The following is a 27914-nucleotide window of genomic DNA, read 5'->3' on the forward strand; positions in this document are numbered from 1 at the left end:
TGGGAAGGGATAAACTTGGAAATACAGTGAACATTTTGAAGTAATGAATGTTCTAAAGCAGAGAGTACCAAACTACATTATGTGCCTGTAACGGAAGGCAGTAATGCAAGCATCCTCGAGGTGTGTGTAGTGCTGCCAAATACGGAATGTCTATTTATAAGTGTGTGTGTGGATAAGGATGTGCTTTATACAGGATTATTACAGGGGTTAGAACTTTATAATAGAGTAAATTGAATTGGGTAGAATTAAGTAATATAAAAATGTCACATCATCTGAACTTTGGCTATAACGTGCAGCTTATCAGTTAACATAGCTTATTAGTAAGTCTCAGCAGGTGCAGGTTATACAGTAGCAGCATTGAGTCAGGAGTGTGTTGCAGTCCTGAGACTTTAGGCAGATCAAGAGGTGTATATATATATGTTGCAGAAATAGTGCTGCTGTACAAAGTACTAGAATATTCTGCTTCCAGTTACCTGTGAGAAATGAAGATTGTTATTCCTGCACATGTTCCAAAGATGGCCTTGAGATAGAGCGAGCTTCTTTTTTAAAGAGACAGTAGAAGAGGTTATGGTAGTGTGTGGTAAGGAGTGTTCTGAGGCTCCTGAACCACTTCCCCATCGGAATAATGGGGAAACGGAGAACACTGTGCTTTGTATCAAAGGAACCACTACAAGTTTATGGAAGAGGTTCTACAATATGGTACATAACAGCAGACTGAACTCTCTGCCTGTGTATAATGAATGTTTTTTAAAAATAAACTTTGCAAAAAGACATGCAATTGGACTCTTCCTAGTAAGAATAGAAGAATGACTGTCTTCAGATTTTTGCAATTTTTAACATGACTAGAAATTCAAAATGTATCACAAAAATGTAGTTATTGAATTCTCATTAGTAAGTTAGTGGGATGTAGCCTTCTATTGAGATTATTTGTGGTTTTAGATTCAGTTTAGAAAACAAACAATGAACAGAGCTGTTAAACTGTATGGATTAAATAATGGGAAGTGTTAAGTTACACAGTTATGATCTTTGTTGCTACAATTCTTAGTAGTATATTATACCCTGTTTAAGTGTAAAGATGTTTGTAACTTCTCTAGCCAGAGCTTCCTAAAGGAGGTGGCTTTCAAACAGAGGATTTCCTGTAGCGTAAAAAGAGATGCTTTTCAGTGTAGGAGTTCTGACATAAAAAACTGGAGACTTGGGGATCTTTGAAATATGGAAAAAATAAGAACATACGAAATAACTTGTTACCTGCTCGCTCTCAGCTAATGTAACTCATTTAAAGGAGGTTGTATTTTCTTCTTTCTGATATAGGTTAAAGTTATAATTGTGGCTTTTTTTTTCTCAATTGTAGGATTTTTACACTCTACAGCAAGTCATTACCACTTGATCTGGCCTGTCGTGTCTGGGATGTTTTCTGTAGAGATGGAGAAGAATTTTTGTTTAGGACAGGATTAGGAATCCTTCGGTTATATGAAGATATTCTCCTGCAGATGGACTTTATTCATATAGCACAGTTTCTAACAAAACTTCCAGAAGACATTACATCAGAAAAGCTTTTTAGTTGTATTGCAGCTATTCAGATGCAGAATAGTAACAAAAAATGGGCACAGGTGAGTTTCTTGGATATACGTGTCAAAACAGACATGTCAGCACTTGAGTATATGGGGCACTTAATGACTACTTTATGTTGCATGTCTGCTTTCTGAGCAATGGGCACTTCCTTTCTAGGGACTCATTCTAGAAATTAATCTCCATGCTAATATTGTGCTGGTTAATATTGATCTTTTTTAGAAGACTAGCTTTTGTTAATACTCATTAAATAATTTTGTCTTCCAGGTGTTTGCCTCACTGATGAAGGACAACAAAGAAGGGGACAAGAACCATAGCCCAGCACTGAAAAGCTAATCGTTGTAATGTTGAGGTCAGTTGAAAATGTGGAAAACCACTTGATGACAAAGGAGTTTTCACATCACTTCTATGTGGAAAAGCGCTGTAGAATATGTGAAAATGAGATGGGAAAATGACACAGCTCTCAGTGGAGTAATGAACTGATGAAATCTTCACCCTTTTGCCAGTATTAGCTTTTGTTGTGGGAAGATTTGTTTTCACACAGAATACTAAAACCTATGAAACTGAGAAGGGGGAGGAGTTAATATTTAATACTTTAAAAGAATCAGCTCAATGCAATAAGCATTTGTAATAACTTCTGTTGGTACTTTAAAAAAAATTTTGAGGCATAACTTTTTTTACAAACACCACAAAGGCACTTTTTTGGGGGGATGAGGGAAATGCTAAATCTTAAGGCCCCAAAACTGCTATCCAAACCAAATGCTTTGGTACAAATATTACCTCCAAAATTAACCATTTGAAAGTATTGAGGACCAAATAAGGTTGTTTGGTATGTTTATGTGCAAGACAGTTAAAATTTGAGAAGGGGTATTGTCTTATTTACTTGTGTTTTTTGTTGTGTTTTTTTCTTTTAAGTTGCAGCTTCATTCTTCAGTCTGGGCAAATGTAATTAACTCAGGAACTGTGGAAGTATTGTGCCCAAACCTGTTAGAGCAAAAAAATCATCTGAATTTTAAAACAGCAGTAGGATCAGGGCTATTATTTTTCAGAGTGTACAGCTTTCAAAGTGAGTGGTGTTAAGCATTTGTTTTGGTGTATTGGTTGTGTAGCTTATTAAAAATGGAGTGGGTATTCTGTGAAAGGGTTTTGCCACCACAAGTTTTATTTTGTTGAGCCATTTCCAGCTGACAAATACTTGTATGCAATGGTGAACACTAGAAACTGACAGTTTCTATAGTTTCAGATAACTGAAAGTTATCTGCAGACTTTGTGTTGTCAAAGGAGCAGCCACTTTTAACACTTAGGAATAATGCAGACACAGAATTGGTTTTGAAACTATCTTTTATTAGTGTGCAATACTGAAATCCAAAAAGCGTGTGGTTTAGTGATACTTAATTCTTTAACATCTTTTAACTGTGAGACATAAGGTCATATTTTATGTGTCACAGCAGATATTTTCAAACATTTCCTGTTTTCAAAGATGTTGTACAACAACTTGTGATTGTAGAGGATGGAAATTTAAAATGGATAGCACTGCAGGTGAGGAACACTTGTGCTCTCTTGGTCCATTTTTGCTAATATTTAATGTAAATAAATTCCTTACATGTGGGTTTTTGTAACTGGTCCCTCTGTGGAAATCAAGTCAAAATTACCATTATGTGTTTTTAAATGCAGGAATCTTCCAGTTGTCTGGTGTTTAAAAGCTACATAATTGGGGTAAAGATTTAGTGTGGTGTAACTTACATTGCTATCTGGTTTAAAAACTACATATATGCTCCTCCTAACATTACAATTTGAAATGTAAATGTCAGATTTTTCTTAACTTAATGTATTCACTACTTTAATTGGATCCAATTTGTCTTATATTTTTGTGTTATCTTGTACAGTTTTCTTACTTTTCAACTATAAATCTGTATATAACTGTAAATAGAAGGATCAAACCTTCCTTTAAGACCACTAGTAACAATTCCAGTGTAAATAAAACTTGTAGCAGATGTGTGCTGTGGTTCTTTTCGATTCCTCCATAACTTGCTGCGAAGTAGGGCAGGAGAGTGCCTCGAGGGTAGTGGTGTACTGATGCAAACGGAGCTGGTTACTGCACTGAGCAACCACGGCTTCGGTACCTCGATTTCTTGCCTCCCTGAGGAGCTGAGGTGAAGGGCGGGCCAGTACGCTTCGCGGGTAGGTGGGCTCTTTCTGTGGCTCGGGGGTTGAGCTCGGAGGCGGACAACTGTGCTCCCCGAGGGAGCGTTTAGGTGCGGGGCAGAGGGTGGAGCCTCTAAAGGAAAGATTTATTTATTTTTGAAGTGGGAGCAGCCCTTTCCCCTCCCCCCCCCCCCCCCCCCCCCCCCCAGCAACGGCTGCCGCCCCGCCCGCTGGAGCCGGCTCGGCCTCCGCCGCCAGGGGGCGCTGTGGCGGCGGGGCGGGGGGAGGGCTCGGCTCCGCCCCCTGCCGCCACTTCCGCTGCACGACTCCGGCACGGCACGCGCTTGGGGCCGCCGCCATGAAGCCGGTAGGGCGCTGCGGTGGGGGGCGGCGGGCCGGTACGGGGGGGCGGCGGTCCTCGGGCCTCCGCCGCGGGCTCCGCGGGAGGGGGCTGCCGGCCTGTGCTGGCTCCGCCTGCCCTCGGGCCGGCGCTGCCGCGGCCCGCGGGGCTGTAGGAAACGACAACGCTCCCAGCGTCGGGGGGGGCGGGTGGTAAAATGCGGCGTGGCGAGGGCGGGCAGCAGCTCTTCCCCTCACCGGAGGGTTCCCGGCAGAAGGCAGGTTCGCTTCTCCCCCCTCGCGAAGGTGATTTTGCCAAGGCTGAGGCGCGGAAGAAGCGGCAATGAATCGCTGCTGTTCGTTATACCGAGGAGCGAGGCGTGGGAGCTGTAGCGGGGAGCGGGGTGGTCTGCATCGTGTCCTGCTCGCAGGCACTCGGGCGGTGAGGTGGCATCGGGAGAGGAAAAGCCGAGTCCGAGCTGACCTGTGGGCAGGGGCAGGGCTGTCTGTAGCTGTTGTAGCTCAGCGTTGCGTCTGTGGTGCAGGGGCAAGCGTCGGCATTGCTTCTGTCTCTTCAGCACCTTCCCAGTAGTCAAAACTAGAGCAGGAAGCTAAAGGTGAACTGACAAAAATTCCGCAATCGAGGAGCCACACGCTGGTCCAGCCACTCGTACCCTTACTAAAGGGACGCATCTCCCCCCACCAAGACTCAAATACGATGGCCCGTTTTCTCTCCACAGCCCTTGCCTTCCCACGCCCCTCAGTAGGTAAGGTGTGCTGCGTCCGTTTCCACCCCGAACGCTCTTGGGAGCGCTTTGCAGTTTCGGCACGTACACAGCTTCTGCATCGTGCTGTTCTGAGCCTTGCGGTGGGCAGCCTTGTCTCGTCCATGCAGCTACTGCTCATGGAGAGTCCTCATCTGGAGGACGTTTGCCTGAGGCTGTGGCCTTGTACCAGTAGCTTAAGGTGCTCTAAGGTACCTTGTACCTTGTGTGTTGGGGAAGAACAGCATCCTGAAGAGAGGAGACAGAGTGCTTGGGAGCGCACAGGGCAAAGAACCGTGCCCTAACAATCTGTTTACCATACTTTGAGTGTTCGTGTGTCCAAAAGTGATAGACAGCAGGTTTAATAAATAGTTGTCAAAGAATGTTTCTGTAAAACATTCTTTGTAGGTCTCTCTTAAAAATGTAACACAGTTGGATAAATTTGGAGCTAACTGATGACATTGTTTGGAAGAAACACATTGTTCAGCCCTGTTAGAAATATCGACTTAATGAGATCTGAAACAGTGAAATAAATTTCACAAAGGCTATGAACGTGTCAGTTACTTGTAGTTTTCTGTTTGTTTCCTAGAGAAAAAACACAAAACGAGTTCCAAGCTTTCGCAAGTTACTGAGAACTAGTAAAATAAAACTTGACAACAAATTAAAGAATAAACAATACAAGCAGCAGAGTGCTGCTAAGAAGTATCGAAAAGAACAAAAGAAGTTAAGGGAGGCTGTCAGAGATGCTATCTCTAGAAAACCTTTTCCATTGGAAGAGTGCAAGAAGAAACAAGTTGGTAAGTGTTTGCTCAGAGTTATTTTTGTAAGCAAAAAGGTATGAGGGTTACTAAATATCGTGCTGCTTCATGTTGTAAAATTGTGTATCAAGAAAGCAACATTTCACTTTCTGTGTGCAAATAATTGCTGTTCTTGTTTAAAGGAAAGGGAGAGTTAAGAAAAATATAAAACGTAGCCATGCTGGCAACAAGATCTGACGGTTGGGGATGGCAGAAGTGCATTTGCTCTGATCGTTATTGGATGTTACAATAATGGGGCAGTTTTCAGGGATAACGCAAAACACGTGCATGAAGGTTGATGAGCTCCAGGTTGAAGTAAAGTGTAAAATGGTCTCACAAGTGTAGGCAGGGTTAGGTTTCCAAGTTTGAATATACATATGGAATCTTAATCTGTACACATCATCTTCTAAAATAGTTGGAAAACAGGAAGAAGATGAGGAAGAAGGTGCTCTTCCACTGGACATGATGGATGAAGATGACTTAAAATTAATGGAGGATTTGGCTCAAAAAGCATCCTTTCTAACCAGAGATCTTTCTTCTAAGTGAGTGGTGTTGTGATGTCTACTTTTTGTACTAGTTCAACTTTGTGTGGTTACTATGTAATTAATATGTAATATACGAATATCAGGATCTTGCTTTCAGTCTGGTGTTTCATTGCTGTTCTGGTTTAGTGTTTCCTTAGTCTGTCAGTACATTCAGTATTAATGTATTGATGTGTATCAGTACATTCACCTGCTCTGCCTGACCTTCAGGGTACTGTTTCTGCACACTGTTCCTTCCCATGAGATCCCTGGCTGTGAAATGAGTAGCATTCCTCAAACTGAAAGAAATGCTTTAATCTGTATGCAGAGTCTTTTATTCTGTGTAGAGTACTTGGGACGTTCCCTGGACTTTGGGCCACTGTACTTTCCAGGTTGCATTGCTAATTGCTATTAAAAAACCCCAAAGGTTCTGGAAGCCATGTCTGTAAACACATGTGACACCAAAACTTTCATACAAAAAATTTGTTACCAATTTTCTGGAGCAGGGTGTTAGGTCAAGTTCGCAATGAAATACATAGAAGGATAATGCTTCTAGTTGTAGAATTGTAAGTCTTTACAAATAATGCTTCTGCGGAGTAGACTGGTTACATGATTGTTTGAAAATCTTAACTTGCCTTTTTTGGTGAATGTGAAAAGACTCTGTATGCCTAGCTGCTGTAGAGTGGTTTTAATTTTCCATGTAAACTTCAGTTTTCTTTAGTTCTGGAAGCGGTTGTTTCAGACTAAATGTTGAAGTGAGCAAAAAGTGTTTTTTTATTGTTTTCAATAATAGAGAGCATTTCTTCTAGCTTTTTTTTTTTTTTGCTAGTTCCAGTACAAATTGTTAATTACTAATTAATAATTTAGTCTAGTTTCTAAGGAAAGTGGTAAATGGCTTTTTATTTCCAAAATTGCAGTTGTGTTGTACTCTATTGTATGGTCTCTTGTAGCCGCATTGCAAGTTCTTGAATTAAAAGAATTTTACTTTAAACCTTCCCCTCCCCCCAAACTAACTGGGTGTCACATTAGCTTCAAGTCTTGCAAAACTCAAAATTTATTGTGTGTTTTTATTTAGTGACATTTTGCAAGATGCAGTTCTATGTGTCTTGCATTCATTATGACAAGGCATTTTTAGAATGGTGGAAAACCACAATGGAAGTAATAGCTCTTTTACCTGTTTTACTGTTATTAGCTTTTAGCTCCTTTCATAGTGTTCCCTTAAACTGGAAAATTTGTCTTTTTAATCTGTTTGATCAACTGTAATCATTCATAACATCTTGCTAAATATTACCTCACTTACAAATTATGTATTCATGTTAGCACAGACACTAATACTTGTGTTCTTATATACTTACTTGCAGTTTAGAAATATAGCCTGTGAAAGGGTGGTACACCACACTGCATTATTTCTGTTATCCGTGGAGAGTGGGGTGTGACACAGGCTTTCCAGTGAGCAGAGTAAAAAAGCAATAGTAGTAGTGGTAAAAGTTAACATGGACTAGGGTTAAATAAAAATGTGCACTGACCCACTCATTATTACATCCTGGTTAAGTGTGGATTGGGAGGTCAGGGCATCAAGGCACGGTAGGGGAGAGTGAGGCTGTGGGATATCTTAAGGAAGACACTGGACTGTTTGTCCAGTGAGAGGGTCCTAGTCCTGCTTGCTTGCTGGTGGAGTCCTTCATGGCAGGACTGCGCAGGGTTAGGTTTTCAGTGAGCCTCAGCCCTGCCAGGGCACCTGCTCATGCAGTGGGGGAGCACAGTGGGGAGGGAGGCAGGTAAAACAGCACTCTGGCCTAGGTGAGAGACAGGCTGTGCTGATATCTTAATAGTTTCTGTTTTGCATCTTTGTATTTTCCTTACTCTTTTCCAAAATTTTTAATATTTTAGAGCTGAAATCATGTTTCCAGAGGATGTTTGCCTTTACAAGGTTCAGCTGATTTGTTCACTGTTGCCTTACTTTGAAGGGTCCCCAAGTCCCTTACTGCTACATGAATGGGAGCAGTGCCATCTTAAAACCTGTCAGCTAGTACTAGGGTTCCCAGATGTGTGGTCTGACGCAGAATTTCCCTTGTTTTCACAGCAGCTGTATTTTCTTCATGCTCAACAGATCAATCACAGATGTATAGAATTCCTGTGCTCATTGAGTAGGATTTGGGTACACAGGAAAGGTTTGGTCTGCACAGGGACAGCAAGGCTGAGGCTGGTGCACTGTCCTTACAATGCATGCGTAGGGTGACTGTGTCATGTGTGCAGGGAATCTGGGTAGACTCTGGGATGTAAAACTACTTCTCGTGCAAGTGATTTTTACTTTCTGAAGCCTAGCAGTCTCTGAGCCCAGAGCTTTCAGAGCCCTTCAGATGTCCGTAGTTGAAACTCTGCCCCTTACAAGAACAAAAGCAGTGTTCCTGTTACAAGACAGACCATGTGGCATATAACAGATAACACACTTCATGTGCCTGTACTATAAGCAGTTACACCATTTAATTATTTTTTTTTTGTAAATTCAAAATCAATGCAAGGATTTTGCATGCATGTCTGTGTTTACACTCATATGCCAACATTTAAAAATTCATGGAGTTGGCTGCCCTGCCAGATCAACTAAATCTCATTTTGTCTTTGCTCCATTCACATTTAGTTTCCTATAAAAAGGAGATGGGAAGCACTGCATTGTCCTGAATTCAAAGATTCTGTATGGATACACATTAACATTGTTCGACTGAGTGGTGACTGGTGCTGTCAATGGTGAACATGCTCAAACATTCCACTTAATAAGATCAGCCATTATTTATTTTTCTAAGTGTGGACTTTTAATCCAGCTAGTATACTGTCATACATGGTTGTTGTCTAATTAGATGGGTAATTCATTTAGTTTGCCTTGTATTTTTTTAGTGAACCTGTTCATGTCAAAAAACGGAAACGTGAAAGTGTGATTGACAAATATGAGAAGGTGCCAAGACACATGCAGACTGAGCCAGAAAAAGAAGTCATCCATCTGCTCCCCATCAAAGACAAGGGTGGCATTATTCCCCAAACTATGGAAAAACCAGGTAAGACGCAGATTCTGGAATTGGTACAGTAGCCAAGATGTGTATAATGTATTCTTTTAAAATTCCACAGTGTTTATTACATACTTGACACTAAACGCTCTATTTTTGCAGTTCTCAATATTGCACAGGATGAAGAAGAGGATACAGAAGAAATGGAGGAAGAAGAGGGTAATAGAACATCATGTTTGCTTTTTGTTGTTTTTTTGGTTTGTGGTGGTTTGGTTTGGGTTTTTTTTTCAAATCACTGACATATCTGAAGAGTACTTTGCTATTCCCTAAGGAAGTTTTTAATTTAAGTGTATTTTGTTTAGGGTGTTTTTGAATATGTTTATTACTATGTTGCCCCCAAAGCGTAACAGTGATTCGGAGCTTGCTTTCTTACCTGTTAGGATCCCAGGACCTGAGGAACAGCTGGCTTCATAATCTCTTCCTTAAAAGTTATTTTTATTTTCACCTGGAACTGATGTTTGCATGAAGTTCCTTATATCAATTGTGTCATCTTTGCTAGTGAGAAGGGAAATCTTGGTCTTACATAAAGAATATATGCAGTGGTTCTAGTTTGATTACTCTGCGATCATTTTGAAATGCAGTTCAGGGCACAGACTTGTGCTTAAAAGCATCTGTCTTTGTCTTTGAAATTTTTTACTTAAAATATCAGAATACCAGGAATTTCAGATTTCAATTTGCAGTTTGCTATCCAGTTAAGAGTCATATTCAAATGACAATTGCAGTTGTAACTCTGCCATTTCTGGGTCATTATTCTCTAAATATAATCTGAAGTTGAGGAAGGACATACTTGTAGCAAAATAATACTCAGAAAACACAAATAAAACAATTGTATTTTAAAAGAAAAAGTGAATAGTGAATAATTTGCTGCAAATTGCAGAGCACTGCAGTTTCTTGGCATAGTTGGGGCCGTATGTTGAGTTTATCTGTTCCCACTGTACTTGGGGAATACCATTTGCAGATTCAGAAACATTTGGTGCATTTCTTCTTGAAAGCATAAGATTTTGGAGCAAAATTAATCTCTGGGTTAATATAAGCCCTAGCAAGGTCATTCTTAAAGCTTCTTTTACTGTGGAACTGCATGTGTTACTCTTATGTGGGGGGTTATCGTGTTACCCATCTGAAATGCAGTATCTAGAACTGTAGTTTCCAATGCGGTATTTGTAAAGCGGCTTCCCTAGTGACCCTCTTTTCTAACTCTTGCACCTTGTGCTAGACTTTAATGAAGAACCCCTGCCTGTTCTCACTCCTGAGGAAATGGCTGCTCAAAGGAGACAAAAGCTGCAGGAAAGGAAGATGCACATAGCTGCCTTAGCATCTGCCATTCTCTCTGAGCCAGACAGCAATGTAGGTAGCATGCATGCATGTGTGCCTGTGTTGTGCAGTAAGTCAATAAATAAAGATCTGAAGTGACCAAACAATAGCAAAAGCAGAAAAATACCTGGGTAGAACAAAGAAAAAGGTCAGTGTTGTGTCATTTGTCACTGCTGCCATAGGTTGTTACAAAGGATTTGAATCAATTGAAGATCCAGGTGACTCTTTGCTGTTTGGGAGTAATTTGTCCCTCTGAATATTTGTGGGTTTAGGAATAATACTGTCTGTGGTATTTCCTATCCAAATTACCTTGTTCCTTAAGCATGACCCTTATTTAAGCTCTTATTTAGTGGTTGTTTCTGACAGTTCTCAGTGTTTCAGGATATGCTAATAATTTTCTGTAATTCGGTGAAAGTTTGTAATAGCAGGATAGTTTGAACATTCCCAAGATAAAAATTTTGTTGGGATACCTAGCATTTCTTGGCCCTTTATGCAGTACTAAGTAGTGTCTGAGTAACTGCTGAGGTAATGGCTTTCTCTTTCTAGTATTTAAAAACGAGGCATGTTTCTTATGGCAAACTTTTGCTGAAATGTATGTTGTGCTTGTAGATTGGTTTGTGGCTGATCATCAGCTGACTTTGTGTGCCTCTTTTCTTAATCAGATTAAAAAGTTGAAGGAGCTGCGTGCCATGCTGATGGAACAGGATCCTAATGTGGCTGTGATTGTTCGGAAGCTGGTCATGGTTTCTTTAATGGAGGTTTTCAAAGATATTGTGCCTTCTTACAAAATTCGGCCTCTAACTGAAGCAGAAAAAGCTACCAAGGTGAAATATCAAATTTCTTTGTAGAGTATTGTGAGTAGTTCAGATTTTTTTAAGTTATGCCAGATACTAATACTGATTTGTTTAATATGAATTCATAGTTTTGAGTGAAGGGTGACAAATACACAAATACTTGTGGAAATTCTGAAACTGTGACACTTTCAAGGGCAGAGGTCTTCATTGTGAACCTTTAATTCTTATGTACTTCCTTCAATAAGTAGGTGACATGCTGGTGGTAACGGAGGGAAAAAATATGAAAGTAGTATACCAGACCTGGGTGACTTTCATTATAAACCTTGGAATAAGATGGTGTTTTGTGTCACACTGAAGGGAACTAGAAAGAAAGCAAATTATGCAACATTGTCACCTAACTGGCACAGATTTCTTTGAAATGTATTTAATGATGTGCTGAACAAATGCAGAGTAGCTTGTTTTCTGGAGTTTGTTTTTAACCAATTCTTGAGAAAGTTTCTTGAATAAAGGTAGTGCAGTTTAGAGTCATGGCTTTAAAATAACATCTAGTTGAAAATTTCACTTCAATCTCTATAAATGAAATAGGCCTAGTTGGAAAAAGCCCTCTGAGCGCAAGAACATGTATAGAAATACGTAGAAATGTTTTGTTTTTAATATGTTTCTAGGAATGTCTGTCTAGATGAAAAAACTACTTAGGTATCTGATATTTGTTTTAAAACTTCGGGTGTTTTCACCATTGGCTAATTTCAGGATTTAGCTCTCCAAATAAAATTTTATTTGTGTTATGTTTACAGGTTAAAAAAGAAACTCAGAAACTGAGAGAATTTGAAGAAGGCCTTGTAAGCCAGTATAAGTTTTACTTGGAAAATCTGGAACAAACAATTAAAGGTACAGTCAACACTTCCCATTTTTTGTAGTAAATGCAAAATTGTTTGCAGCATCACAATTTACCTCCTCTGATTGAATGCTACCTGCTGTCTTTGAAATAGTACTTGCATAAAATATGCAGGAGAATGCCTGCAATGACTAAATATGTAAATATTTAGAAGCTCCCCTACATTCTGAACAGTAGTCACTAAAAATAATATTTTGTGCAGATTGGAAACAAAGGAAGTTGAAGAAAAGCAATGTCATCTCATTAAAAGCATATAAAGGTCTAGCAGAGATAGCAGTGAAGTGTCTGTGTGAGCTGCTTGTGGCCCTACCCCACTTCAACTTCCACAATAACATTATCGTTCTCATTGTTCCGCTCATGAATGATTCATCAAAAATGGTAAGTGATTTTCTGATTAGGGAAAGAGTTTTTGTTTTGCATGAAAAATAGTCTGTTTCTGAGCTTTATTCCACAATATCCAGACCTTCTGGCCATATCTTTTTGCTGTTTCACTGGCTGTGTCCACTTTCTAATTAGTAAATACCATCAGTATTACCAACTAGCTGTTGTGGTGGACTTGGCTTTACAGAAAAATATGTTTGAATTCACTTTTCAGATTTCTGAACTGTGCTTTGAGGCAGTTAAGAAGCTCTTTAAACAAGACAAGTTGGGCTATGCTTCACTTGGTGTAGTTAAGGTCATTTCTGGCCTTGTGAGGGGTAGAAATTACGATGTCAGACCTGAGGTAAGAGTCTTTCTGTTGTACTACACAATTTTCTTCTGTCAATGGTTTAAAAAAAATCTGAATGTTCAAGTTAGTGCAGCTGTTGGCTATACACAAGCAGAATTTTCTCACTCTGTCAGAACACAGGCAGCTTAGGGAGCAGACTGAGCCAGAGGGTTAGGAAGAGAGATATGGGGCAAGGGAAGGAGACTGGGAGGAGGAGATCAGATCCTGACAGAGACGTGGGTTGTTGGGCAGGGATTGAATTGAGAGAGGCAAATGGAGGAGTGGGTAGAAATGGACAGTGCTGGGGAAGGAACTGGGATCAGAGATGAGAGATAAAGGTAGGAAGGAACAGGAGAGGAGTAAACAGAAGAAACTTTGACCAGCAAAGCCCACTAGCTGGAATGGAATTCAGGATTTCTTACCCTCCATTCCTCTGTTGTGGATCACCTTGCATTGTATTTATTTTATTTTACAATAGGTGTTAAAAGTATTTCTTCATTTAAGAATTAAGGAAGTAGAATTGCAAAAAGATTCTGAAGACATTGCACCAAAGAAAAAGTTCATGACTTACAAAGAGAAAAGAAAAAATCTTTCAAGAATGCAAAGAAAGGTATGACCTGTGCTTTCTCATGCTCTACTTCAGTGAATTTATCTAGCAATTTGTTCTAGCAATGATTGCACTTGTCCTGTTGCCATTGTTAACTCTCAGCACCAGTGATTAGTGTTTGCATTGAACATTTATGAGGTTCTACAGGGAACTGGTTGTTTCTGATAGGAAGGAATATATCTAAGCTGGTTACCCTGTAGCATCACAGGGTAACTTAAGCGACTCGCCAGGCATGGAAGATTTGTTCTCTGGGTATCTTTGGAACCTGGATATCCAGGCTGGTTGGAAACATTTAATCTGTTATCTTCAAATCAACTGTATGTTTTCAGTGGAAGAAAGCAGAAGAGAAACTGGAACGAGAGCTCTTGGAAGCAGAAGCGTCAGAAAGTAAAGAAAAAAAACTGAAGCTGGTAAGTAATTTAGAGATTTTCCTATTTTTGCAAAATAGCAGCTCCTAACCCTTTTGTAACCAAGTGTCTCCTCTCCATTCCAACCTGTCAGCGTTCCACACCTCTGGATAATGTTGGCAGCTTACAAACATTTTGCCTGTGCCAGAGGTCTAGGTTTTAGTAAACCAGGCCCTCTCAGTTTACCCAGGAAAGCCAACTTAGCCATTCCTATTTCCTTCTGTTATTTGCACAAACAGGTATTTGAATCCATTGACATATGTCCTCCAGGTGCCCTGTTCCATATGACACTATGTAATGACTGTTACCAGCCTCTCAGAGTGGCCTTTAGACAAAGGAAGAGTGTGGCTAGCATGGACTGAGGGGTAAGAGAGGCTGTTTAGCTAGGCGAGCGTGAGGGGACAGAGTAGGGAGCAGGAGAGGAGGACTTGAGCTTTTCAGCATAAAAAGAGCAGAGATGGCAGTGCCAGGACTGGTTTGGAAGGCCTGAATGCAGGCTTGGACAGAGGAGCATTTTCAGTTGAGTTTAAGTGAAGTAGAAATGTCTGTTTTCCATGCTTAAGTATTTTCTTTTCTTTTCTTCAGCACACAGAGACCTTGAATATTGTGTTTGTAACTTACTTTAGAATCTTGAAGAAAGCTCAGAAGTCTCCACTTTTGCCAGCTGTGCTAGAAGGTCTTGCAAAGTAAGAACTGGTCCACCTTCTTTTGTGTGTGTTAGAAAAGACATAAAGCACTGAAGGGATTTTTGACTTTGAAAGGGATTTATAAGCAGTGGGAGAAGATGGTCCCTGACAAATTGGTTGAAATTCTTTTATATCTCAGCTGAAGTCTTCACCTACTTCTAAACATATTTCAGTGTGATGTGAAATTTCCCATGATGTAATGCAAACCCAGCAGGGAGTGATGTGATTCCATTTTTTTTGTTTGATTACTTCCTGAAGAACATGAGCATGTCTCTAGAGCTATAGGGAGGCCGTGATGAGCAGCTGGGGGGCTAAATCATCCATCTATGTGAAGATAATAGATGTTCAGCATTTGATTTTGCTCTGCTTTTAAGGTGTGGATTTTGGCAGTTCAAAATACTTTGAATGGAGTTTGCAGATAATGTCATAGTTTAAAAACAAAAATCTCTTTGATTCAAGGTTTGCTCATCTGATAAATGTGGAATTTTTTGATGACCTGCTGATTGTCCTTCATTCTCTTATTGCATCTGGGGTAAGTTGAGCGAGCTTCTATTACAGTTACCTTAAAATTATGTTCTTTTGGGTACTTAATCAGTTTTGTATTCTTAGGGTTTAAGCTATCGTGAGAGTCTTCATTGCATTCTCAGTGCTTTTCATATACTCTCTGGTCAAGGTAAGAGATCTTTAAAAACAAACTTTTGTCTAATATTCTCTGATAAATTAATGGAGTAAATGTATTTATTTGGGATTATGTTAATAGGTGATGTTCTTAACATTGATCCGATGAAATTCTACACACATCTTTACAAGACACTGTTCAGCCTACATGCAGGTAACTGCAGATTCTTATTTTCATTTTTTACCTAGATAATATTTATTCTGCTTGTTTGGTATCATAGCCTTAATATAGTGTTACTAAACTACAGTTGTTTTAAGATACATGAGTTCTGATGAGATTACTGTCTATTTTAATGTACTTTTTTCTCAAGTTGCACATTGCACTACTGCAATACAAACGCCAGAATTATTACCGCAATACATGGCAACAGGTTCTAATCATGTCATTTCATTAGGGAATTCTAAGTATGTGATCTTGGATAAGCATTTATCCTGTCCTCGGTTTATGTTTTTTGACTTATAGTTGTTTCTTTTAGTGGCATTTTAAAAATTATCTATTTTTTTCTCTAATAGAGAAAAATCTCTAATTTTTTGTAATATAATTTAAAAAATAATTACAATTTAAATTCTGTTTTCTAAAATCTTCTGGTTTGTATTTCTCATTTTTATAATTCTGACGTTCTAATTTTCTAATCTAAATTTTCTAATAATTCCCAGAAGCTGAATCGTTTATGAAAAAAGATATTTATAAAGTTTGAAATTAACAATTTTAATTAAATTCATAAATGTATATTCACTAGAGAGGAAAGATTGAGAAAAAACATGTACAGTTCTGGATGGGTAAAAGACTAAATCTTTGCACCATTTAACAATTCATAAAAGATGATATAATGAATGCACTTAGGGTTAAAACACTAACTGCTTCTAATGTTTAGACATTTTTGATGGAACAAATGTTTTCTTACAAAGGAGTACAGAAACAGTGATACATTTTTTCTGTTCAAAGCTGGACTATTTTTACCAAAAAAGGATGGATGCTTATGTCTGTATCGCATTAGTGCTGTGTTTGAACCTCCTAGCTTTCATGCTATTTCTCAGGTTCCAGTCAATACCAGAGTATTTAGCTCGATGTTCCTCGAAATGGTTATTTACTCTTTTTATGAAATTCTGCTTTTGAGGTGGTACCAATGGTGATACAGAGATTGTGCTCCAGTGCCTGGATGTCATGTTTGCCAAGCGGAGAAAGCAAGTTTCCCAGCAACGAGCTCTTGCTTTCCTAAAGCGACTTTCCACACTTGCTCTTCATGTACTTCCAAACTCCAGTGTTGGCATCTTGGCAACAAACAGGGTGTTAATGCAAGTAAGTTTTACTTGTTGGAATTTTTAGCTTACTGGTTAAAGTTTATTGGATTTTTGAACAAATCAATTTTATGCAAAATATTTTGAAGCATCTTAAACAGGAGTGATGAAAACAGAGTATCCTTAAATGCTGCTGAGACTGAATAACATGGAGTGAACTTAACCATGTTATAATTGGACGTGTAATGTAAGCTACTCAGTCTTTTTTTTTGTGTGTGTGTGTGTTGTAGACATTCCCAAAGATGGACCTCTTACTAGACAACGAATCTCAAGGCAGTGGAGTTTATCTTCCAGAACTAGATGAACCAGAGCATTGCAATGCTCAGAACACAGCTCTGTGGGAGCTGCATTTACTGCAGGTTAGTGAGTAGCTGAGTGATTTGGGAAGCAAAAGTCAGCAGTAAATAGCTGCTAAATGTTTATATGCTTTACACAAACAGACAAGAGGTCTTCAGGCTTATCAATCAAATCTGTCCCATGTGAGCCTATTCCATACAAAGAGGAAGAGCAGCACAGTGGTATAGGGAAAGAGTGAGCTCAAAAGGGGATATTACACAGCCCCTATGATAGTACCACACTGGATCTTACTGTAGGTTGCCTAATAAGACTCCTTTAGAGGCTTTTTCAATCTGTTAAGTTCCCTTGCAGTCCAGCCCTTCTCCAGGGAGCAATTGACACCTTGCTCTGTCATTCCAGCCAGGGCTTAGAGTTTGGGGCCTGGGGATGGCTTCCTCTGCTCTTTCTCCTGCCTTCTGGGAGTAAGAGTTAGATTAACTGTGGAGAGTTATGCTCACAGCATGACATACTAGTGAATAAATGTATGACTGGGTGTTCTCATTCACTTAACTCCAGAAACTGACTGATTTTGGGGTGCTTAGTTTCTCTGTCTAAAAAAAAGCAGAACCTTCCATCTTATTGTAATGGAAATAAATGTGAGAATCCATGATAAATACATTATCCCTTATCCCTCGGTCAATTGCCTTCTTTCTTCCTTTCTTTCAGAGACACTATCATCCAACAGTGCAGAAATTTGCAGCTCACCTTATTGTTGGAGCTCCAACTGAAGGCTCAGGAGCTCTTTCACTTGATTTGAGCCAAAGGTCAGTTATCAAAGAGTTGTGTTTTTAGAAGTAGTGCCCTGAAAAGATGCTGTTGCTCATACTTTATTAAAGGAATCCCTAAAAATAATTATCTGTAAAATTAAAAGATTCTGTTCTTCAAACTCACTTTGTTTGTTCTTCTGCCAGTACAACATGTTGGCTGCTTTTTCCTCTTTTTTTCTTTTCTTTTGAGGCTTGTTGCCAGGCTGTGACAAGGGTAAAAAAATCTCAAAGTGCAGTGTGCTTTCTTCCCACGGGAGCAAAATATCTGCATTTCCTCAGTAGCAGCCCTGATCTGAATATGAATCAGGATCACTGAACCATGACTGTCCAGTGTAAACCGGAAACCACGTTGCAGCGTAATGTCCATAGTATGGTAAAACATAAGAACAGCCATTCTGGTTCAGACTAAGGATCTAATTCAGCATCCTGTCTTTGGCAGTGGCTGGAAGCAGGTGCCTCAGGAAGAGTAAAAACAGGGCAAGCATATAAGACAGATGCTCTGAGCAGTGTCCTAGCCTCCGACTGGTTTCAGCCTGGTAGATTTCCTGAACCTGATACCATTTTCTGTTTAGTACCTCTTCATGGAATTCTTTTCAAAACTCTTCATTGTCCTTTGAACCAAAGCACACATCTTGCAAATACAGCATTGTTTGGTAAGGGTTCCATGAGTCCACAGCTCATTATGTTAAGACCTACCTTCTTTTGTTTTGAACCTAGTGCCAGCATGCATCATTTAACAGTCCCTGGTTCTTGCTCTGGGAGGTGAAATAACAGTCTGCTCTAATACACTCTTTCTGTGCCTCACATGACTTGGTGGACCTCTATCATATTGTCAGTCTACCATCTCTTCTGGCTGAAGGGATCCGGCCCAGACAGGAGCTGTTCCATACTTTTCATCATCTTTGTTGTCTGTTCCTGAACTTTAACCAATTCAAGTATTTCAAGATGAGGAAATTGGAGACTCAGATGCAATATTTGAGATGTGGGTGATTGTGGATTTATACACTGATGTAGCTATTTTCTATTTGTTCTCTGTTTCTTTTCAACTGCAAACAGCATTAAGGTCATAATCCCATGAAAGTACCTGTCATAACAAGATTTTTTCCTTAAGTGATAGTGGTCAGCTCAGAGCATATCATTTTTATGTGAAGCTGAGATTGCTTTTCTCTCTGTTTTTCTCCACACTAAATTTCATTTGCCATTTTACCAACCATCTCACACAGTCTATCTGCAGTTCTTCACTGGCAGCTCATTCTTACTGCCACAAATAACTTGGTACTCTCCAGCTTATCTTTGAGTGTATTGAAAAGCGTAGGTCCTGGCACAGACCTCATAGTTTCTTCCTGCCATTGCAAAAACTGATCATAGACTCCTGACCTCTGTTTCTTGTCTTTTAACCAGTTCTTCTCCCATGTGATGGTCTTCCTGGTTCTTCCGTGGCTGCTTAGCTTTCATAAAACCCGTTGGTAAGGAACTGTTGGAAATTCCAGTAGATTGTATCAGCTAGATAACCTTTATCAACTTTTTTTTTTACTTTTTCAAATATGTACAAGGCAAGCAGCAATTGCTTGGAGCTCTGCCAAGCCAACAGAAGGGTTTTCTTGTCTCCCATTTCTTCCTCTGTCCCCCAGCTGAGAATTTAGACACATTTTACTTGCATTGTTTCCCAGCTCTTAGCTTCTGATCTTTTCCAGGTGATGCTCATCACTCTGAGGAGTTCCTTAAAGCATGGTGGAGGGTGTGAATGGCATGTGTGGGACAAGCTGCTCTTGGTTTGGTGATGTATTATTTGAAAATGTATCTAAAGGCATTTTTCTTTCACTGTGTTTTTTGCTATAGGCCTGCTACAGAACTTTTTGAGGCATACAGTATGAGAGGAATGACTTTTAATCCCCCTGTTGCATCAGTAACACCCAGAAGAAAGGTACCATCTCATCGCTCTGTGTCCTTTTTTAACCATGATATACCAATATAACCTCTATCTGCTGGCTCACTGTGCAGTGCCCAGGCATTAGCGCACCTAGTTTGGCTTTCTGGTTTCTGTACTTTCTGTGTCAAGTATTTTTTTTAACTGGCATAAGATAGCACTGACTATAAAGAAGGAAGACAAGCTCTATGAATAGTTTCATCTCCCATAGCATCAGTTAATGTAGCAAGATGAATGTGGTAGCTATTATTTTACTTACCTTCTTTTGCATTTTGCAGTGGTTCAGTGCAGATTTCTTGTCCCTTTTCTGTAATGATGAACTAATGTTTGTTCAAAAAGCAGTAATAAAAAGCTAGCTCTCTTTCCCCAGTGTGGGTAGCTGGATTTCCAGAGCCTTTCATTCAGTATGTAGAAGGATACTGATGCCCATTAGTGTCACTTTATAGCTTTAAAGTGTAAATTCAAAGGGAACAAAGAGCTAATATATAGAGGAGAAATGGGTGAACACTTTAAATCCTCAGCACTGGATGTGTTCCAGATGCCAACCTCCATTAAATGTCCAGTGAGTGGTGTGTCCTTTTAAAAAGTGGTAATTAATTTTCTTTCTTCCTAATGAAAACATTGTAACCTATTAACCTTGTTAGTGCCTCCAATTTGTAACTCTAATGTCAGTTAAAGCCTTGAGAGCACAATTTTTTTTCCATTTTAGAGAAGCAACTTCCAAAAATGTATTTGTACTTAATTATTCTGTCTTTTCACAATGACTTCTTGACGTGTCTGTCCTACTAGGGTGTTAGATTAGCAGCCCTGACAGAACAAGGCTGGGAACAGCAGATAGGAGATTCGTATAGGGCTTGAATAAGGAAATGCACAAGCTCTTTAAGGCAGCAGAAACAAAGAAAGAGGAAGGTAACAGAACAGACTGTCCATAGGTGGTTATAATGGACATAACTGGGAAAATTACCTTGGGGTCTTGCCTGCTTTCTGGCTGTTTGGCTCATTTATCAAATTTTGGCAGTATCTAAGTTTTACCTTATCTGTCCTGCATGTTTGTCTCTGTGTGCCATGCTGCCATTGTCTGTCAGCACCTTCCCCCCCACCCCCGCTGACAGAAGCTCTGAATTGGAGTTTCCTTTCCCTGTGTACCACTAGAGAGAGGATATTTGTCCCCGAGTGCACAAAGTACTCAACTCTGTGAGTGTTAGGACTTTAACAGGGAGGTATAAATCATGTGCATGACTGTCCCCATCTGAGCACCAGGAAAGAATGGAGGGCTCCCAATCTGGCTGCAGGCAGAAGGGGTCTCTTGAGGCAGGGTCAAGGCATTCCTTTCTGACTCACAACCTCTACTGTTAGCATTATTGCTTTCACTGGCCTTTTGATAAGAGATGCTCGATTTATTTTTATAAGGTGTGTTGAACAGGAAGCAGCGTGTAAGCACCTTCAGAGCTGGAAGCTGTGGCTATTTGTAGTAGGTATTCTTCCAAAGCCCAGCTTACAACAAAACAAAAAATCCTCACGAAAACCATGAGCTTATGAAGGACTGCCTGACACATGGCTTTGTTGCTAGCCAAGTGAAACTTACTGGCATACTAGATATACATGAGCTGCCAGTTCCATAGGTCTAGTCTAGATGACCTGGGGCATGGGAGGGAAACAGGACTGCTAATTTAAGCTATGCATGGAAAACACGTACTGGCCTTGTTTAGTAATGCAACTAATATTTTGTAATTTTCAGGATACATTCTCACAAATGGATTCATTTATAGATGAAGAGCTAAACAAACAGCTGCAACACCACATCAGTGAGACTGTTGTTCACAAACCCTTGGATTTTGCTAAACACTTGAAGGAATCATCCTTTTCGTAAATGTATCTATCAATCAGTCATGTTCAATTGGCTTCTTAATTATGGAGGAAGATTGGCTGAAAGAGATATCCACTCATCATTAAAGGAATTCAAGTAGGCTTTTGTTTGAATATAGAAACACACAAAAAATGTTTGAGGAAATGCTTTTCCTCACACGGAGTTACAAGGCCTCTCCACTTAACCACCAAGCCCATGTGCTCAGGCTTGGGAACCACAATAAACATTCACATCAGTAATTTAAAAAGACACAAAACCAAGTCGTTTTAGAATTGTTTTAACCATGCATTATAGTATTTTTGTTTATATATTTTCTAATTTTTATAACAGAATATAGACATATGTGTTTCTGAAAAATCACTGGGTTCTGTTGATAAATTAATAAATATATTGGAAATTTTAACATAATATTGATGGTTTTGATGTTTAAGATACCTAGAAAGTTGGAATATATATTGCATTTTTTCTGTTTTTCTAACCATTTATCTCATCTTGAAATGATTTTGCAAGTGGTGGGGTTTTTTCCCTCCGATGAATCTTGGTATTGGCAAATTGAGACTACTGAATTCCAGTTCTGAGCTATCATCTTGATTGAATGCTCTACTACAATGTCTTCAATAAACCATTGCTGTCAAGAATACTGGAAAAATTAAAGGTAAGAATTTAATTTATTATTATTTTTTTTTATCTTGGAAGTAATTTTCTCCCCATTCTCCAAATATTAGTTACTGCTTGGTTGTTTTAGAATCCATTTTCAGCTGCATGTTGGCTTTGCAAACAGTAAGTAAAATATATGAAATAACTTAAAAGTGAGTATTGGCTTTATGTGAATTCCATTCTACAGGGGAGTGTGGTGGGCTGTCCCTGGCTGGCAGCTAATACATTTTGTAGTGTTTAGTCTATGACGTGATAATGATACGTGTTGTAAGTTTTGCAAAGCTTCTGTTCAAGTCGCTTAACCTCCTTACAATAATCAGAAAATACTTCTTTTTCTCTAGGTATTTAGTCATTTATCCTGATTTATGGTTCTTAGATAGTTTTATAAGTAATTTATTTTAATACACTTTTTTAGTATTAATCAGACTAGTTCACCAAATTTCAAGTAGTTAAACATGAATTCACAAACATTTTTGGAAGACATCTATCTAATAATGGATTAGAAAATAGATATTTTACTATGTAGATTACAAAACTGCCTACATAATACTGATGGTAATACATGTGTTTCTATCTGTTTAGGGTGCCATTCCCATAGCTTTTGAGTAATTCTTTTTAGTTGTTGAGTGTTTGCAACTATGGATGTGATTTAAATTCTGAAAAATTCCAAGGGGGCCATTTTGCAGTACTTCGTCAGTTCAGGAAGGCAAAAAGCAAAGAGTCAACATCTTAAACCATTTTTTTTTTTTTTTTTTTACAACATATACAAATACAAGTTTATTCTTCAAGTCAGCAGAGAGAAAATAGTCCAGGTGGAAAAGTAACTTTTAAAATTGTTCATTTTACATAGTTTCCAAACAATATAAAGACTGGCACGTAGTGACGTTGCATTGTCAGAATACTTTGACATGCTTTAAGAGGCAGATGAAGACAACTGTACAACTAAGTCATTCTGAAATATCCTATACATGTATTGGAGCGAAATCTGTTTACTGTTGTTTATTTTTGTGTTTAATTTGCTAACTCTGCCAAATGTCTATCACTATTGAAGTTACAAAATATTTATCACAGACAGGAAAAATGCCACCATTGTTTGTTACATTTAGTGGGCTACCCTAAAAGTAAACTGAGTTTTATAGTGGACTAGTAACAGCCAGTGATTAAAAACCAAATGTTAATTGAAGCATTCAGAGAGCTAGAGCAGAACAGACAGTTCAGTTTCAGAAGCTGCAGACTCAACCTTTCACTGAAATGTAAAGCTACCAGCAAGTTCTTTTTTAAAGACAAACTATGTAAGAGAATGTGTTCTTGAAATACTTAGATATTTCCATGTTAAAGTCTTTAATTCTTGAAAGCACGTGATTTCTAGAAGCAGACGGCTTTCTGAAGATGGCTATTGAGATATATCATCTAGTAAGATTTGTAGCAATAAAAATAATATGACCAGGTTTTAAAAATTAAAACTGACATAATATTTTTTATCCTTATAACTACTAAACTTGGGATCAGTAAGATAGATACAGGAAACCCTCCAGGCGATAGGAAGTACCTTCTGGTGTGCCCCAGTTCCTGTAAACTGAGCAGTACTGCAATGAGGCCAGGATCTGTGGCTGCCCAGCTTTTGTCCCATAGTGTCACACCACTGCAAGCAGCACATGCTACACAAGGAAAATATGAGAAATTGATAGAAAAGTAACAGTGGTTTTAGAATAGTACAGAATAAAATACTTCTGTATTTTTGCCAATAGGCAATAGAGCATGAGATTTCCACCTGTAAACTGTTCAGCATGAAACTGAACACAGACTGCATGTTTCTGGAAGGTGTTGATTATTTACATTCCTTTCTTTCAAACTTTATCCTGGAAGCAGCTTCCTGTAAATAGTTTGTAATGTAAAAAATGAATGTATTTTCCTAATTGATGTCCGTGCCCAGCCAAAAGCACAGAAAGGGACAAAGTTATTCTACCAGTCTGTCTTTCTTGTCATAGGAATGTGTGGACAGGTATTCCTGCAGAAATAAAATCTGTGGCTAAGCAGAATAAACTTTCCTATTAGAATAACAACTCAGCACATGAAATTGGTTTAACTGGGCTTTCACAAAAGTTAACATCCCGCCCCGCACCCCCCAGCCCTTTAATGCTTCAACTGGTGGTGTATTTTCATTATTTCATTATTATGACACTTGGAACCAGCACAAAGGGAAGGATACTGTATTCCTTTCCAACCCCAAAATATATACATTTCACCAACAAAAGTTTACTCAGATGTTTACCAATACCTAAACTTGAAATTGAAATATGTACATTAATGAAAATTCTGGAACAGTGTAGCCTTACACAATTCCAGATGTCTACATGCCTATAAAGTTGGGGGGGGTTTAATAGCCAAATATTTTGTTGTTCTCTTTCACTGTGATAAACAGCAGCAAAAGCAGCTTTTGTCTTTGATGAGGAAGATACTTATATTAATAAACTATTCCCACAGCTAGAAAATTATTGTATTAGCATAAATAGTACAAAACTACTGTTTTTAAATTGCCACTAGACTTGAGGCTAGTCTTAGACCTGTGTTACACAATGTGACATTTTCCTAAGGGCTTTTTTTCCTTTTTAAATCTATGTGACAAAACCATTAGTGGATGATGACATGGGTGTAAGAACTTCCTCTGTTGAATCTAATGAATTAGCAACCATGTCTTCCAGGCTACTGTGATACTACAGGTGATGTTAAGAATTTTCAGTTTTACTCAATATAAGAAAAAAAAAAAAAAAAAAAAAAAAGCCAAACAGGTAAGGGTAAACTCCATAGGAAAGTAAGTATTGTTTCTAAAATGCCATAAAAACACCAAAAGAAAAAAATTCTTAGTGATGTGAAATTGCTAGTGTTAAAATAAGAGAGAATGAAACTAACATTTAAAAAAAACCAGTTGCATTAGTTGAATTGTGCAGTAGGTTGATGTAACTATTTCCCAGTAATTCCAAAGTATTCCAAAGCAAACTGCATATAAAACTATGGATAAGTTGTCACTTTTAACATTTTACTCGCTATCAGTCTTGCATTATGCATGTGCCATGAGGGTGGGGCAGGGAGAGAGCATACCTCATACTTAAGAGAGGCTGGCTCTCTAGTTAGAATTCATAACACACAAGTGAAGAGGCTGAGCCAGGAGGTGGTTAGGATTTTAATTGTATCATAGTGCTGAATTGCGAAATGCTGTTTTGCTACATCAGTACTGAAGATAAGCAGTGGGAAATGCATGGCCTCTGGGAAGATAGATACACCATGGGGAAATTTGACTTTTTTGTGTGTCTCTGGTTATTTTGGTTATTTTTCCTGCAAGCTGGAAATGACCTCAAGAGGGCACTTTTTTGCTTTGGTAATGGCTATGTTGTAGGAATTTTCTGTAGTGTATAGTGAAAGACTTCATAGCTTCTGGTGACAGAATGCAGGTTCTCTCTGCTTGCTTGTGTGCCAGTTAATGACTTTGCTTTCTTTTATTTCATTTTCTAATTACTGGCGGGTGGGGGTGCTAGCTGTCACAGGAGTACTGCCTGTAACTTATTTCCCTTTCATCCTTGCACTATCAAACATAAACCTCATTTTAGTTACACTGCTGTTTTATCCATTGCCTGATACAGCTGCGTAGCAGCAGCAGTGTTTTGTACTCAAGTGCTGAAGTTGATGTGGAATAATGGAGTACATGAATCACTCCTGTAATTCATGGATTTCTTGATGTAGTCACACCAGGTAACTGAAATGCTTTGTTTAGGGATTGCTCTAGGGAGACAAAATGGAGCAATTGTTTTGTTTGTGCCCCTTTAAGTTGGTATGGATTCTTTTAGTTAACTAAATATGTTAGTAACGCCCATGGAGGGGAAAAAGAGACAACCACAACTAACTTAGATATCAAAAGATGAATTCAGCAAACATAAAACTTTACAACAGTGTTTCTATGTAAACAAAAACGTCAAGAGTTATAGTATAAGAGCTCTTTATACTCTCTGGGTTTAACAGACAGGTAAAAAGACATTTCCTGACTGTATGGAAAAATGTATTTTGAATTCAAAATTTTGAAATATTACATTTATCAATGCATTGTTTTGAGTTTGGTCAGTTTGGGGTATTAAACCAGAAAAGTTCAAACATTTTTTCCTCTAAATCCAGAGAGAGGTAAAAATTATGCGTTTTCTAAAAAGTAGTATATGATAAATATATTATACAATGGCATGTACTTTGGAACATGATAATAAATATTCTTTCTTTAAACACAAGCCTGGAAAACTAGAATTCATAAGAAGAAAATGTTGTTCCTTGTCAGAGTATCACTACCAGTTAGGTGTATTTAGCTATTGTACATTATTTTGTTAAAGTAGATAAACCATAAATAATTTGAGCTTTTTGTGTATATTCACCAAAGTTAAACAGATATGCGAAGGAAGTTACAGTATATTTAAATCTCTTTACAATCACTTAACACAGTGTTTAACAGAAATCTCCAGGTAAAAGTGCATTATTTTAATATAATACACATAAAAGAACACACTGGTTCTCTGCCTTCAGTTTCCCTAGAGACAACTAGCTAAAATTATCTTTTGTTTAAAAAGGGGAGGGTGACGATACATGTTTGTTTACAACATACAGTCCAAGAAAACTTCTTCATCCTCCTATTGAGAATCTGCAGATGTGAAGATACAGGAAGAGGAGAATCTTCCAATAGCTGACAGGCATCTTTCGAATCTATGGCATCCCACTTAGGATTCCCAGATTCTGGATGTTAATCCAGCAGCATTGCCTGGATTTAGGACAGGGCACACAATTGCTGACCAGTTCAGTCCGCAGCAGGTTCCTTCAAAGGCACTGCAGAAAGATTCAGTGATGTAAATTCCAGTTTTCAAAAAAATGAAAGAACAAATGTAGAAGAACAGGGAATGTGATGGGGATCTCTCCATAATTTACTTTTCTTGAATTCAGATTGTTTTGAACATTTAGGATTTTAATAGTAGCCTAGAAATAAGGTATCAAATTTGTGCCTTCATATTTGAAATATTTTGCAAATTAAAGTATTACTTCAATTCTGTTAACGTAATGATTTAGCAATAGTATGCCAGTGCATGTCAAATAATGCTTTAATAATTAGGTGTATGTGGAAAGAAAAATGTAATCTTAAATTGGCCATATGTGAGATGGGATTATCAACACTGAAAAAGATTTCTTCATTTACAATGACCTGTAACAGCACTATGCAAATATCTGGTTAGTGTACATCAGTGGACAAGTTACATGTACTATCTTCCTGTAAACAGGACAGTCTATGTTGTGTATTCCATTTGTTGTTTTAAGTCAGTCAAGCAAGATGGAAGAAATTGAAGAGACACAGAAAGGATAGTAAAAATGTTTAAACATTTCTGGCAGAATTTCCACAGAGAGAAATTAATACTATGAACTTGTTTTAACCAAAAAGATCATCGTCAATCCTGATGATATAAGCATGTAATAAAAATTAACAAAAGCTCTATTGGATACTTCCAGTTACTTTGGGCCAGAGCAAAAGAGTAACAGGACATTGTTAATTAAGCACAGTTAGTTGATTAAAATGCACATTATAAAATCAACCAGGATGCAATTTTTTGGGTTTGTTTTTCAAATGAGCAGAGAAAGTGGGTGAAACTCCAGTCTTCACACCATTCTGATTCACTGTAGCAAATGCCATAATAAATAACTAGAGCCCTTGCTGATCTTACCATGCCGATGCATACCAATGTAAAAGGCTTTTAATGGAT

At 38.5% G+C, this 27914-nt stretch overlaps 3 protein-coding genes across 10 annotated transcripts in view; 2 read left to right on the forward strand and 1 right to left on the reverse strand.

Moving 5' to 3' along the window:
- Positions 1 to 3567, forward strand: part of TBC1D12 (TBC1 domain family member 12) — a 48388-nt gene extending 44821 nt beyond the window's left edge. For all 3 annotated transcript variants that reach the window (XM_049809603.1, XM_049809604.1, XM_049809605.1), the window contains 2 exons: positions 1352 to 1610; positions 1837 to 3567. In XM_049809603.1, the coding sequence (XP_049665560.1) occupies positions 1352 to 1610; positions 1837 to 1905 (328 nt within the window). In that variant the 3' untranslated portion in view covers positions 1906 to 3567. The remainder of the gene's footprint in view (positions 1 to 1351; positions 1611 to 1836) is intronic.
- A 434-nt stretch (positions 3568 to 4001) lies between these two features.
- NOC3L (NOC3 like DNA replication regulator) lies at positions 4002 to 24857 on the forward strand. Of its 3 annotated transcripts, none has more exons than XR_007507167.1 (22): positions 4002 to 4081; positions 5407 to 5614; positions 6030 to 6156; positions 9028 to 9185; positions 9297 to 9353; positions 10408 to 10538; positions 11168 to 11329; positions 12094 to 12187; positions 12397 to 12572; positions 12790 to 12918; positions 13382 to 13513; positions 13840 to 13920; positions 14503 to 14603; positions 15063 to 15135; positions 15213 to 15276; positions 15364 to 15435; positions 16400 to 16581; positions 16811 to 16939; positions 17583 to 17680; positions 19523 to 19607; positions 21349 to 21573; positions 24837 to 24857. XR_007507167.1 is itself a non-coding variant. In XM_049809602.1 (21 exons), exons 1-21 carry the CDS (start codon positions 4073 to 4075, stop codon positions 21478 to 21480), a joined length of 2400 nt encoding a protein of 799 aa, XP_049665559.1. In that variant the 5' UTR covers positions 4002 to 4072; the 3' UTR covers positions 21481 to 21584. The 3 variants fall into 3 exon arrangements, 1 of the variants encoding a protein (XP_049665559.1); XR_007507166.1 differs by lacking the exon at positions 24837 to 24857 and adding an exon at positions 21988 to 22884; XM_049809602.1 differs by lacking the exon at positions 24837 to 24857 and having other exon boundaries at positions 21349 to 21584.
- Positions 22983 to 27914, reverse strand: part of PLCE1 (phospholipase C epsilon 1) — a 165165-nt gene continuing 160233 nt past the window's right edge. For all 4 annotated transcript variants that reach the window (XM_049809586.1, XM_049809585.1, XM_049809584.1 and 1 more), the window contains one exon: positions 22983 to 26991. The gene's annotated coding sequence lies outside the window, so the exon portion shown is untranslated. The remainder of the gene's footprint in view (positions 26992 to 27914) is intronic.

This window comes from Accipiter gentilis, chromosome 9, assembly GCF_929443795.1.
Source record: "Accipiter gentilis chromosome 9, bAccGen1.1, whole genome shotgun sequence".
Classification (NCBI taxonomy): Eukaryota; Metazoa; Chordata; class Aves; order Accipitriformes; family Accipitridae; genus Astur; species Astur gentilis.